This window comes from Camelina sativa, chromosome 18 (genome assembly GCF_030686135.1).
Source record: "Camelina sativa cultivar CO46 ecotype springtype chromosome 18, ASM3068613v1".
Classification (NCBI taxonomy): domain Eukaryota; kingdom Viridiplantae; phylum Streptophyta; class Magnoliopsida; order Brassicales; family Brassicaceae; genus Camelina; species Camelina sativa.
In genome coordinates this window covers 13,153,053-13,167,931 of record NC_141897.1, presented here as the reverse complement: position 1 = coordinate 13,167,931, position 14,879 = coordinate 13,153,053, and the positions used below count along the sequence as shown (strand labels likewise).

General features: G+C 40.5%; 1 protein-coding gene across 1 annotated transcript; it reads right to left on the bottom strand.

Annotated features, from left to right (window-relative positions):
- Window positions 1-753: 753 nt before the first annotated feature.
- Window positions 754-14,287, bottom strand: LOC109125173 (E3 ubiquitin-protein ligase UPL1). Its single transcript, XM_087497561.1, has 17 exons — window positions 14,006-14,287; window positions 13,671-13,803; window positions 13,080-13,175; window positions 12,771-12,977; window positions 6,259-12,658; window positions 5,058-6,112; window positions 4,678-4,980; window positions 4,389-4,593; window positions 3,979-4,253; window positions 3,593-3,885; window positions 2,390-3,488; window positions 2,163-2,309; window positions 1,973-2,053; window positions 1,660-1,885; window positions 1,405-1,544; window positions 1,100-1,206; window positions 754-1,013 (listed from the first exon to the last, which is right to left on the bottom strand). The coding sequence occupies exons 2-17, from the start codon at window positions 13,767-13,769 to the stop codon at window positions 911-913; spliced, it is 10,836 nt and encodes a 3,611-aa protein (XP_087353687.1). The 5' UTR covers window positions 13,770-13,803; window positions 14,006-14,287; the 3' UTR covers window positions 754-910.
- Between the last annotated feature and the right edge of the window lie 592 nt (window positions 14,288-14,879).

Genomic DNA, 14,879 nt, shown 5'->3' with positions numbered 1-14,879 from the left:
AAGACGACTTTTTTTTTTCCGTTTTCTGAGGGGAAGAGGAAACAGTAATCCTCTGTGCTAAGGTGCACCGTTACGTCCACACCATCTAGGGACGTGCGTGCATGAGAGTCGTCGCTTGGTTCTCTTACTCAACGCTTGTTTCTTTTTCTTTTTAATTCTGAATTTAGACAAATTTAAGATGATGATATACGTTTTTGTTAATTTCCATCAAAAACAAATACGAACGTACATATATTGTAGTAATAACATTTGATTCCTAATATGTATTTAAAAACTATATAACGAATTAGCGCATGTTGTTTAATTATAAGAATTGTAAAATCATTGATCAAATGACAAATATCAATTATGGTTTCTAAATTCATTAGCAAATAAACGCATCGATCGCGAGTCATATAACTTATTATTATATGTTACTAATGTATATTACTAAAAGACGTATCCGTCCAAAATTAGAGAAAAGAGAAACTACGTTTTCCAAACAAATTTATGGAGAGTGCAAGACATGCATGATGCATATGAAAATGTTGTTGAAACAGTTATCATACTACAAATTACTGAAGCTGGTCAGACCATTAGACTCATAATGTAGAAAACATCAGTTAGGAGAAACGGTTTTGCATCGTATCTAAATTTGTCATTTATGGGATTTTTATGATGGGGGCCAATAAAGAATACTCTTTCTAAACGATACGACCTCGTTTGAGTAAACTTTACATGAGATAGTGAGAAAGAGTCACAACAATGAAGGGGTTGGAGAATCATTCTTTGCCCATAATATAAAAGAGCACTGTATTGTAGAAATACTACTACTCATTCACAAAGTCATTACCAAAAGATATATGTAAAATAAAAACAAAAATAAAGGAAGAAAAAAGTAAGTCGAAAAATCTTGGGGAACTCTTTGTCTTTAACCAAAGCCGAATCCTTCGCTAGCTTCATGGATCGCAAGCAGTAGCCTCTCCTGCAGATGTTCCTTAGACGGGTACTCTGGTAGATCTAACTGATTGAAACTGCAAAGCATTTTGGATATTGTTTGTTTAAGTCTAATGTTTTGGGGGTCATTATCATCATCATACAAAACCGTAAGGAGATTTACCAGGTATGCGCAGACGGCAAGTGATTTGCACTTCCATATGCCTTGTGGATTTGAAACTTCTGTGCGCCTGAGATTCCTTGTAGGGCACTAAATCCTTCCAGAGGAACCTGTTTGTTGGATTTCGAATATTAGTGGACGCAAAGCTCAACCACACTTTTTTTTCTACAATCTATTGTTCTCAACATCCATTTATCATTTCAGATTGTCAAATCCATTTAACTTCAAAAGAGAACCTTTGGAGGCTTTAGTTAAGCAAAGAAACGTATATAAGACCAAGGCCACATAAGTGTAATATGTTTGTTTACCTTGGAGGTTCCAGTTACAAACTGCAGTAGACGGGCTTTGTCTTCTTTGCTCAATCCCTGAACAACATCCCAGAACCACTGAATAACAGGGGATCCAGGACTGTACCCAGAATATTCTGTATTCACCCTCAGGTCATCCACTGATACATATGTAAGGCGATATTGGTCAATAAAACCTCTTATTGTATTTGACTTGGACAGTCTTAAAAACCAACAGAAAATGCCATGAGTATATCTTTGTACAGGATCACTTACAGTCGATATCAGGAAGACCACTAATTAATAACTCCAATTCCTTGTCATTGAAAATGGATATTAGATCTCTTAAGATAAGTTCACTAAACCCTTCTAGGAATGCATTTATCTGAGGACGGATGGCGGTGGTTAATCGATGCTCGGCAACTAAGTCAACATATTGATGCTTATTCTCCTCAGTAACTTTAATGTTCCGACCTCCAGGGATTAATTCATGGTCAGTAACCTGCAATTTGATATTTAGATGTTAAGAAGAAAAGGAAAAAAACACCAGAAATATTCAGGGACACTATTGAAAGACTGAACAAGTTACCTCCGTTTTTTCATATAGTATCAGCTTCTCCTCGTCAGCGTCAATGCTAAAAGTGAGATCTAAGACATCGCTAATATCATGCTGCATATGGAAGAACACATGAGTAACAAGAATATTTGATAGTGCGGCTTTATTTCATGAACCAATCAAAGTATATAAAGATTAACAAGTGCTACAACAGTATAAATACCTCCAGCATCCATTTCAGGTTTTTATAGTAATCGGGATCTATGGCTTCAATATCGTGGTATGTAACCTTAACTCCCAAGATATGCTTGTAAAAGGAACGAGTGAAATGGACATCAAGGAGTTGCCCATCAAATAGAGCTTTTCCAACCTGGACATATCAAATTAGAAATTAACGCATATACCAGAGTACTTCGGTCTAAGTCATAATTAAAGGGAGCTAAAACTTACAACACGACCAACAAATTTGAAGTAGGAGAGGTGTTCTGTCTGGTAAACAGAGTTTGGATTTGGTTGGAAGGTTGAGTCATTGCCAACGGTTGTGAACAAAAGAGCTCCTTTGTCAAAAATAACCCTTGACAACAACTGATACCATTCCCTGGTAAGCCCACCCGCATCAATACCTTCTTCTCCTTGGAAATGAACAGTCAATCTACCTTTCAGTTCTTGAGTTGTCCTCATGCGCAATTGGTTGTATGAATCTTCAAGAATGTATGCTCTTCTCACAGAGATTCTCAAAGGGCTATGGTGATGATCATGCTGGTGCTTTATCTTTGATCTAAAGTATGCACGTTTGTTATCAAATTCAATAAAACGTGGGACCTTCAGCATGAGTGAAAAGGACTTCTCAAGCAGAGCAGGATTTTGTCTGATAAAAGCATTAAGAAGCTTCCTGTGCCTTTCAGAAAACTTGATAAAAGACGCATACTTCTCATCCACCTTGGAGCTAGGTCCTGGACCCTTCGGCTGTTCCTCAACTTCAGAACCCATGGGGACCCCAAAATCATGACCTGAACCTGACTGTGATGGATGCAACTTCTCACAAGTAACAAAAAATGACTCTATATAAGGCAAGATGTTCTGGGCACCAGCAGGAAGTGACTGGCTTACTCCAGCTACCCTTGTTGTTGAGCTCAACGACGGAGATATAGTAATAGTCGAAGACTCAGAATGCACCTCAATTTTGCATATGCAATTGCTTAACTCCAGCCACAGAGGTTCCAAAGCTACATTGATGTTCGACAGCTGAGAAAGCACAGCGAGATGCTCTTCTGAATTCTGTGGCTGGTTTTTCCCTTTTGTGATTAACGAACCAATCAGGGAGCTTAATGCCTGCAAAACCCTCAAAATTGCAGATCCATCGGACGAAGTGGTACTTAGCAGCGCTTTAACTGCTTCACCGAACATGTGAAGTTCACTCATCGCTGTTCTCGTCAGGTTTTGTATTGCATTTGCAAGCTCAGTTATAAACAAATGACAATGGCTCGGAGCAATTGCCACAAGTTTTTTCAGCACCTCCGCCACAAGGGTGTATGCGTTATCTGACAAACTGAATGGACAGAATAAGTAGTTAGACAAGATGTAGAAACTTATACATTTAAGCTATGATTGAAAGATTTAAAGTAAGTTATCGTAGATAAGCATCCGACATACCCTTCACGTGCAAGTAAGGAACAAAGCAGACACAGCTCGGCTTGGGGAAGATTCAGCAACACACTCTGAACATCAGATTCACTCTCTGCTCTGGTAGAGGAACTTGCAGATGAATCTATTGGCTTCGTTATTGTATCAGTAGAACCAGATATAATATCATGATTTTCTGAATTGTTTTCAACTTCTAAACCTTGAGGTGTTGATTGTAGCTGACTGGCAGACCCATCTGATCTGTCTGCTGTATCAGACTTTCTTTCAGCATTGTCAATGATGACCTCCAGTAAGTTTAACAGCTGGATTATATGATGAGAAAACACATCCATACGTGAATTGATTATAGTAAAACTAAATAAAGCTAATACATATCACTGAATGAAAAGAAATACCTGTTCGAGATGAGCCACACTTCTCAAATAAAGAGGCTGGTTCAGGAGACTGAGAAGCAACGCAAAAGCTATAGATTCGGATTCGTGCTCCTTTCTGCCCATATAATCATCACTTACTACAACAGCTTTTCCATGTGCTTTGTCTGAGGGTGCCGAACCTTGCAAGGAAGGCAGTGAAAGCCTGGACTGAAGCAGAATTTTTGCTACGTACATATGATTTCGAGCCAAGTATGTCAATGTCTCAAGAACACGCCGAGACACTAGAGGAGGAACCCCTGCAAAATTAAATACAAAAACTATATAGAATACTTCTAGCTCCGGTATTTTTGAACAGCAAACACATACAACTCATGAAAACACTGTTGTTGTACGACTGTCCCCAGTTAGAATCCAGACTAAAAAAAGCATACCATCAAAATGCTGAGGACGTGAATATGTAACATTGCTTTGACATGCATAAAGACGATAAGGTGGTTCGGAAACACTTGAGTAGTTAACAGGCTTCCTTGTGTCGAGCATCAACATATCCATGAATGTATTAACTAAGGAAAACCTTGTTTCTCCATGAGAACATAGATTCAGTAAAAGCCTCTGCAGAGGACCCTTGTATAGAGGCTGCATACCAAAGAAATATGGATAAATTCTCAATGAAGGCGGTTAATTATCTTATATTGAGTGAAAGATGCATTAGGTAGTTACCTGAACTATGCGAAGAACGCGAATCATTGCTTGGAGTGCCTCAGTGTTGACTAAAGGAGCTCCATCAGTCTCTATAACTTTTGCAGCAGACCTACGAGAAGCAACCCCCTCATTTCTCTCTATTCCGGACAAAACACCTTCGCCTCGCCTGGATGGCTCCCCTCTACGAAGTCTTGGATGCATACCGAACATTGTACTTCGGTTGTGGTATCGATGAGCAAACCTTTCACGCAACATATTTGCTTCTGCGACCAATGCAGGTGTAAGATTTGCAAGAATAGCATCGGAAGACGTTAACAAAACCTGAATACAAAAATAACGTTAGATGGATATATTTGAATTCTATTCATCGCCATGGCGTTTAAGGCAATAACTCATACCTCTTCTCGCAACTCAGAAGGAAATGTTGCAATTATTGAAACCGTGTCCATCTCCACAGGCTGACCTTCAAGTTCCTGAGACTGATGAAGCCTTTGTGCTTGTTGCTGTGCCAGAACTTCAGCTCGGATATCAGGAGGAAGTGCAGCAAGAAACTCAGGATCAATATCTCCTGTATTGTTCTGTTCACTAGAAGAAGGTTGTGGCACTTGTCCTTGCTGAGCCGACAGGACTTCCGCTCGCAGTTCCTCTGGTAGCGCATCCAAAAATGCAGGATCAATGGAACCAGAACTAACATCCCTATTTACTGGTTGCTCTGCTGGAGGATTATCCTGCTCAGCGTCGTGGCCAGAATTCTCAGATACCTCAGTAACACTGTAAAGAGAAGCTTCTCGTCCAGCTGAAGTTGGCACAAGTGACAAATTTGCCCTTCTTGAACGCATAGCTGGTGGCTGTACCTCAGGCCTTTCGGCACCATCATCATGGCCATCAGCACTTCCGATTTCGACATCCAAACTTCTAAGGCTTTCCCCTAAGGTTGCCCCACTTCCGCCGCTTTCTTGGCTTACAGCTTCAACATCCCTGACAGTTGAATCATTTTGATCATATTGCATTTCAACTGACTGAGACTGTGAGCTTAAGACAGAATCATTAGCAGTGGCTTGTGTATCAGGCCGAGTAGATGCATCTAGTACGACAGAGGGGGTAGACACATTAGCACCTCCATTATCAGTGGTGTTTTCAGCTGGAATTTCAGGTCCAGTAGTTGCCTCCTGGGACCTCCCACTCTCATCCTGAGATTGGGGTTCCAAAAGTGAAGAATTCTGATCAGAAGGCTTATCCGAGCTGGGTCGTCTCAACTGAGATACAAGCAAATCTTCAAGACCTTGTGGTACGGTTGAAGCACCAGATCCAACAATTTGCTGGCTGTCATCAGCCCACAAATTCAAACGATGTCCCTGGCGTCCATTCCTCAGGGATCGGAATATAGCATCCAGCCGTGATGCAGAACTACTGTGGGAATCCCTACCTCCATCGATATGATCACGCATATTCTCTAGAAAGAGAAGAAAAAAGTTGATAAGCAAATCATATCTATAAGAAGATCAACAGGATTGACACTAAAGAGGGATAATTATTCATATATATAACATATTAAACCATAATAGAAAGGTGAAATGAACAAAGTGCAGAAATGAGAACCTGTTTGACTTTGCGACGCTGGAAGTGATACAGATCCCGATAAAAGAGGATGCTGTGAAGGAGTAGCACCATCCCCAGTTCTGCCAAGAAGGCTGTAAATCGAAGTTGTTCGTCCTTGACGTCTTGAGCCAAAGACTTCAACAGGCATCACCTGAAGTGTTTCATTGGAAAATCTATGATCTCTAAGAACCTCTAAGTGATCAAGAACGTTTAGCCCATTGATTCCATCTTCAAACCTAAGTATTACCCGATCTTCATCATCTTCGTCCTCTTCATCTTCTTCAACCAGTACTTCTTCTTCAAATTCATCATCATCCAGCTCGTGATCATCTTGATCAGTATCATGATGAGGTAGGTGATGTACATCATCTTCTTCCAAGTCATTATCCTCCTCGTCTTCTTCTTCATTATCGTTTTCATCTTCATCTATTTCGTCCCCCTCATCACCAGACATCTCCTCGTCTTCCTCTTCATCAAGATTTTCCTGCGAGTGGGTGTGCATCTCAAATTCTATACCCAACGACCCGACTCCATTTTCCAGACCCCGGGCATCATCAGCTTCTTCTTGCATATAATCATCCTCCGCTGGAGCAAAACCTTCATCCAAGTCTTGATCATGCTCCATGTCATCCGTCAGAGCCTCCGAACCAACATAGGTGTTGGAACCACCAAAATTCTCCATATGATCTGCTGTCATGGAATCATGATTGGACCCAAGTAATCTTTCTACTGCCTGAGAAGCATTAACAGTAGTATCTCCTCTTCCTGATTGAATTTGATCAACTGACTTGTTCGCATTTTCATCCTTTGAGTTAGAATCAGCAGAATGGACATGCTCCTTTGTCACCAACTCCAAGACTTTTATGATTCCTGTTACAGCTTTGGGAGATTCTATATTGTCCAAGTCCAACACTTCAAGAGTACGAGTAAGAGACTTGACCAAACCAACATCAACAAAAGTAGCAGAAGCTTCTGAAGATATATGTGATCCAGTAGGTGACCGAGCTGAGAGAATATCACTCAACAGATCAATTAAAATTTGTATTTCATTAGCTGGTGGTCTAAAACCATTGCAGGTATCTATGAAGTCATTGAAGATACTGCTAATGTCAGAAAATATCCTCTTCCTAGCTTCAGCTGATCGAACAGATGCGCCCACTAAAAATTGATTACCTCTACTTGCTAGCTTCTGCCGCCAATCACTATCCGATTTCTTTTCCTTTTTCACCCTTGAGTATGGAATAAACTTGTGAAGAATATGATGAAATATTCCACCTACTTGACTACTCTTCTGTTGGGGACCTCTGAGACTGTTAATTTCAGCATCTCTTCGAAGTATTATATGGATTGATGAAGAATACATTAACAGCATCTCGCTCAAAAGCTTCAGAACGAAAACCATTTTAGCCAGGGAAGCTGACATATCCTGTGAATTAGCTTCCTTTTCATCGGGTGTAGAGGCAACAGCTTTGCCTTTCCCTTTTGTAGAGGCAAGATCAATATCCATGTCTGCTAAAGTTGAATCACCTTCAACCATATCATCTTTTGGAGGAGGAATGAAATTACAGATAGAATCCAGAAGCAGCTCAAGAACACCAATGAAGGACTGGGGAGGTTTACGGTGAACTTTAGTTGCCTTGGTGCTCGCAGGGGCAGGAGTAGTTGCCAATTTCTCATCATTAGAGGTCTGAGATTTTTCTTTCTCAGCTTTGTCCTTATCCTTCTCTTTCTCTTTCTCTTTTGACTTCTCTTTTTCTTTCACTAATACGATGTAAGGTCTTTCACCAACCATCTCTATCTGGCATATCGAACGAGCGGCCTGAATAAAAGTGATCGGGTCCCGAGCAATTACTGAATTCACATTTAATAAAAAGTTGCGGGGAGATATTCTCTGATTTGAGTGCCTGTTAGAAAGTGTTGCAAGTGCATGCTTTATCTCAGATTCCATGGCTTGCTGAAGCGTTTGGGGATCTTCAAGGACGTGACGGATAATACTAGCAGCAATACTGTCAAACCCTGGGAAGAGACTATTACTCGGTAGAGAAAGCAGTGCTTGCACACCTCCACAATCAAGAAAGCAGACAGCAACAGAATGTTTCCTCGTCAATGTAGAACAAAGCTGTAGAACAGCATGCATTGTTTCAGAAGGAAGCTGATTCCGGATACAGGTACAAGCAATCTCAATCAGTTTCTTTTGATCATCAACATCAATGAGCTGTGGAGAACCAAAAACAGATTGCAACTTCTCTTGCTTGCTCTCATCAATGGTGAGAGACGTCTCACCCTTTTTCAACTCCTCTATAAGCTCAGTATTTAGTTTCTGGTCCACCTGTAGCAGCCTATCAATGGCAAGAAATCCGGTCGTCACCCACTTTGGAACTTTAACCTTTCCCTTATGAATACTACCAGAATCCCACTTCGAAAGTACATTACATACAAGTCTTACAATACCAGCCTTCAGCGCAACTTCACGTGAACCTGCATCTTCATGTAGAATCAAAGCAAGAACATGCAACAGAGCAGATAGCAGATTGTTCTTTGTGTCATCGAAACCGGGACAGCAATCCCTAATCCGACTAAGAAGGCAAGATATAACACCAGATCGGTGTTCCCCATTGTTTTCTGAGCATATCAATACAAGTAAATCTCTAACAGGAAAAGCAAGGGGTTCTTTCATCTGCAAAAGCTTCGTACATGTTGTTATAAGCTCTTCAACAGGTGGCAGTGAGACCAATTCTGCTTCAATTTGTTGTTGAGCTTCATCTGCAACATTCAGCTTTGTATCTGATTCAGAATTTCCGAGCGACATTGCAAGAGCACGAGCAAGCTCATCATCATCCTCTGGGATTTCATCTGGATGGGAAAACAGCCACTCCATGGCCAACTCAACACTGTTTGATCCAACCTGTCTCAAGGCTTCTTCTGCTCTGGATCTGGAGAAACCCATCTCCACAATGGTCGAAATGGTTGTTTCATTAGGAGGTGGACCTGTTACACGAGCACTACCACTGCCACCTAGGTTTTTCAGTTCAACTCCAGAATACACATGCTTGATGATGGAAATGAGTGTGGTAACGAAATCATAACTACACTTTGTAAATTGTGGATGAGTCCAAACAGGAAGTACAGCTTTCAACACAAGGGACTGGAGAATCTTCACAAATGTCTCAGCATCTTGTGGAAATGGAATATTTCCACTTTCTACTGGTTGAACAAGCAAGTGTTTGGTGAATGGTGACAAGATAAACGATGATGTGACCAAATGGTCCATGAGCTTGCCATAGCTAGCCAGTGGACCATATATCCACGCATGATCTGCATCTTCCTTTTCATCTTGCTTTCCTTTAACATCATCAGTCTCCATCGGAGATGAGCGGTTCCTATTAATTGTGAATAAAAGCTGGCTTGTAGCATCAAATGTTGTCAAAACTGTTTGAATCACCCCCCGGCTGTAAAAGCAATTTATCAGAACAGGATTACACGAATCAGGCCTGTCAAGAAGGATAGCATCGATGAAGTCAACAACTTTGCCAAGGTAGCGACATTTAGTTGACACTGAGGCCTCGGGAACAATCTCATGGCCTCCAAAATTCAAGTGGTCCAGGGAGATTGAAGCAAAAGTTGACGCAACTAACTTAGATGACGGAGAAACATTGATTGTATCTTCTCTCCTACGAGATGGGAGCAGCATTGCCTTCCCTAACTCTTGGAATATGTAAGTGATGTGGAAGGACAGTGATCTCACCATGTCACAGCAAGATGTATAATAGGATCCATCTTTTTCATGTTCTCTATTGCCAGAAACGTCTGATGAACTAGAGGGACCATCAGTAACAGGTCTTGGTTGAAAACCGGTTGATGCACGCCCAAGATCACGGTAAAGATTTATTAAATCAAAGAATTGAGATTCTGCACTCCATCCTGCCGTCCTCCTTCTAAAAGATGGATCAAGGAACTGTCTAAAAGAATTGAACCTTTGGCCTTCTGTCGCAGTTATAACCAATTCTGCTTGCTCTGACTCAGGAGACGAACCAGTCTTCTCGTTTTGACTCTCCAGTGTGGTACCCTCATGAAATGCTAATTGCCACAGAATTTCGCGGTGCAAGTGCCCAATGTTTTCCAGAACATCCTTGCTTCCATTAGCAAACTCCAAGAGCAACGCACTCACCCAACGGTTATCCTTTGATGCAGCTAGAAACAGAAGAAATTCCACAAGAAAAAGAGAGGCAAAAATTCCTGAACTGGGAGAAAGAATTCGATCCAGTAGGAACGTCCCTGAAAGATCTTGCAGTCCTTCTAAAGCTTTCTTCAACTGATCGCGAAGAGAAGAGCAAAAGGCACGAGCAAGAGAAGAAGAGTGATGTTGCGTAAAACCCTTGAAAACAATGGTGCTATGCAAGGCAATAGATATCCCTTCAGAGGATTGAGCAATGCTAGGTCGTAAAAGAAGCTTGAGTAAAGCCTCGATGCCAGACTTCTCCACGAAGAGACGAGATGTCTCAGAATTCTCCATTGTTCTATGGAGCAGAATTATCAGATGAAAGATGCAGAGTTGAATGAATTGCTCATGACTGACACCAGATGTTTCCTTCACATCTGAATCCATTTCCATTGCAGTACTTTCCGTCAGATTTACAGAGGATGATGAAGAACCAGTCTCTCCAAAACATGCAATTTTATCCACAATTTCAATAATGATTTCAACACCGGTAGCTCTTAGCGATGTAACATGACGCAAAAGCTCCTCCACAGCATTTGTAAACGGAACAATGGCCTCATTCATAGCTAAAACATACTTCTTGCTGGTAAATACATTGACAAGGAAGCGCAATGCCGAAGTTTCTTTAACTGTCTCCAGTCCTCTGCTATTGAGACATATAGCACCCAAGCCATTTGGAATGCACGCAAGAGCCTTTGACGAAGGAAGTATACCTGATACAACTGAAGACAAAAATGCTTCCGGGAGACCCATTTCAAATAGGGAAGTAAGAGATGTTGGGTCTTTGTGGATTATATCACTCATCACAGTGACAGCTGAGTAATAAATATCACCACCAAATTTATCTGCGTTCCTGTATATTAACGACAAAGTGGCAGGCAAAGTACTCTCATGAGAACTTTGAGACCTATTAGCATTTCCAGGAGTATACGTAGCAGAACCAAGTGACTTCAGAAGAACCTTGATGAGTCTCTTCCGGGATAACAACTGATCACCATTTATTTTTGAGGATTCACCATCTACCATGTCACTGTTGTTCTCTACATGCAACCCAAGGATGTGATGTACCTCTACCTCTAACCTCTGTGACAAAAGCTCTACCCCCCCAAGATCCCTGAGTAGAGGTACGGCTGAACTACTATAATCCATGAGCTTTTGTAGTGCTTTAACAGCCAAATATACAAGATGCATGTGGCTTGGATCAGCATACTCCAAGAGAGGGAGAAACGTGGGAACCATTCCTGACCCCCTTATAGTGCTTCCAGATGAAGATGATGAAACAATGTGGAGCAAATAAAACTGGAGTAGAGCCTCAACAAAAGCAATAGATGATGGATCACTTGAGATCTTCAAAGATAGAACAGCTTTCTGAAGCACATTAAGCAGAATCATTCTGTTGCCTACAGCAAAGCTGATGCTAGATCCACTTAGAATCCTGGCCCGATCATGAGAGGCAGAGTAAACAGCCAATTGCGCGCCCAATGCAAGCATGGCAAGAGTTCTAATGGTTCCGGGGATTGGTTCTTCAGATCTGACAATTCTGATTAGTTCATTCGTATACTCAGGTTCATTTGCAAAGAAGGATGCAAGTTCGTCTTGAGCATCACTTGACTGAACAAGAACAATAAATGCAAGTAGGCAGATCCTGCTATACAACCGGCATATTCTGGAAGAACGAAAAGCATGAGCATATCTAATCCGGGTCAGTAAAGAGAATCTGAGCTCCGGAGGAACATTGTGAAGCTCTATACACTGCTTCATTATCGCTAGATCTTCCTCTTTTCTCATGTGTAAATCAGGAATGTGAATCACCCTTGAACTAGAACTAGCACTTCTACCATCATCTATACTCTGGGCATGTCCACGCAACTCAAAATAAACAGTAGAACCAATCCGATAATCTGCTTCACTCTGATTATTTTCCAAGTCTGAAGGAAATAAACTCAGACCTTCGTCCTGGTTTCTTTCGTTTGCCACAACACAAGAATACAAACCCAATCCCTCCTCTTTGCTACCCCACCCCTGGGCAATAGAGAGTAGGAAGCTGTTTACTGAACCACATCCAATCAACTTTCCGCTCCTGTGTAGCTTGGATGGGCTAATTTTTACAAGCGCAGACAGAGTTTCCAGAGCAGCAATGAGAACCTCTGGATCCGTAGAAGCAAGTAGGAGTTTAAAGTGCTGCAAAAATAAATGATGTTGGACGAGTTACTAGAAAATACAGCATTTAAGTTTATCAGCTCTAATACAGATCTTGGAAATTCATCAAAGCCTCCAGAATAAATCAACATACCTCTAAACCATCAAACGAACTTTTGTTGGGAGAATTTTCCAGGATTATCTGCATTGCCCTAAGTATTTGAAGAACTGTGTGCTTAGGAAAGGGATCCTCATCCTCTAACATTTTATCGGACAAGAGAAGGTCATTCCTATTTGATAAAAATGTCTTGAAGTATTTATCAAAATGTAGAAACAACGGTCTCCAGTGATGAAAGTTCCCCTGGAGAAATAAATATAATCCCGTTAGAAACCCACAGAGATAGGGGAAAAAAGAAAAAGAAAAGAATAACCTGAAACTTTGAGATAGTCTCATAATTATTACCTTACTGTACTCCCACCGAAAACCAGAGAGAGGTATAGCAATATCAGACAGTGGGCTCTGGATTACTTTGTCAATAAAGGATTTGATATCAGGAGGCTGTAAAACAAGATAACGTCGAGTGAAACTTGTTAGGACTGGGATGTAAATAAAATCTAAAAGATTGCATCAAATGTAATAATAATCTGCAAAGGAGGCTAAAGAGTAAACAAGGTTGCAAAACAAGCTTTATAAGAAAAAGGATAACCCAGAAATTAAAACAGTCAAGGACTCTACAGGTGAAAAAAAAAAAAAAAAAACAACTTTTCGTTTGAGAGCAAACCAGACACATTGGATAAATCAATCCTATGTATACACACTAAAAAAGTCTACCCATCAAGACTGACTAACTCAGGGAAGATCATAATACCATGGAGATTAGACTCACTATCAAACAAATCTATGTAACATAGCTATGATAGTTTGACCATAAAGCTGACCACCAAAACTTGATTATGAGGGCAGATACAAAAAAAAAAAAAAAAAAAAAAAAAAAATTCCCTAATAGAAGAAAACCTAATTAAATAGCACCAAGAAAATAATGAAAGAACTCACCGGCTCAGCGTCGAGTCTAATAGAAGGTCCAATAGAACCTTCACCGGATAAAAGCTGTCGGAGTCGTGACGGCATACTTGATGATCTCCCGGCCGCCATCTAACTGCTCCAGCGTCGGCTAATTTTCAAACCGCTACATAAACAAAAAAAACACCAAAAAAGAGAGTATGAGAAAACTGAAACAATCAATTTCTGGAAATCAAGAAGAAGGAATCCAAGAATCTCAAACCAAGCCAGATCAGAGAGAGTAGAGACGATAAAACGTGCGGGGAAACAAAGAAAAAGTGCGGAATCATACGAATCTGGGGAAAAGAGTAATATAGATAGATACATACCTGTGTGTATTGTTGTATACGTATAGACAAGGGAAGAGAGACGAAGACGACGAAGTAGAAGAAGAAGAAGAAGAAAACCCCAGAAAGAGAGAGAGAGAGAGAGAGAGAGAGAGAGAGAGAGAGAGAGAGAGAGAGAGAGAGAGAGTAGTGTTCGCTGCCTTCGATTTTGGTTCTTTTTTTTTTGTTATTAAATCAACCGAGTAAGTAAAGTATGTATATATGTACCATACGGAGAGGGTTCAGAGTTTTTGATTAGGGTGTAAAACTAGATTTTGTCCGGATGAGGAGGTTTAATTTCCTTCTTCTTCTTCATATTATTGATTTTTTTTAGTTACTGGGCCTTAGTTTTGGGCCTGTTCTCTCGATTTTTTAATAATTCCTACACTATTATTATTTTATTTTCGAAAATAACTATATGAAGAGACGAGTGAGGGATTGTGAGAGGCCTTGACCCAAAGCCCATAGATAGGGACGGTAATCATTTTGTTTGGTTCATTTCCTTATTCGCATATTCCCTGCGATAGACATTAGACCTAGAGCAAATCCAACGGTGCAACTTGACAATCGTTACTCAGGAAAAAAAAAATATACATATTTTAATTATATGACAACATTTTAATTTTTTATTAAAATTTGACCACTACTAAAGAGACAGATGTACATATAGGTAAAGAATCGGTTCTCAAATAAGCAATTTGAGTACCCTCCTACATTCTCTCTTACTTTTTAAATATTTTTTATTTTCTTTTTTTATGAGAAATTGGTTGAGGAACGACCACTGGATTAACTCTTTAGCCACTTAGATTAACCGAACCAACTCGAATTGGGTTTTCCGGTTATCAATTAACCGAAGTATTTCTAGAGGGTTTGCCAA

Excerpts from the sequence above, each read along its gene's own strand:
- LOC109125173 (XM_087497561.1), bottom strand. The coding sequence starts at position 13,769 with ATGGCGGCCGGGAGATCATCAAGTATGCCGTCACGACTCCGACAGCTT. Across the intron at positions 12,978-13,079 it reads TTCGGTGGGAGTACAGTAAG|GGGAACTTTCATCACTGGAG; the intron begins GTAATAATTATG and ends TTATTTCTCCAG. Across the intron at positions 1,014-1,099 it reads TTGCCGTCTGCGCATACCTG|TTTCAATCAGTTAGATCTAC; the intron begins GTAAATCTCCTT and ends AATGCTTTGCAG.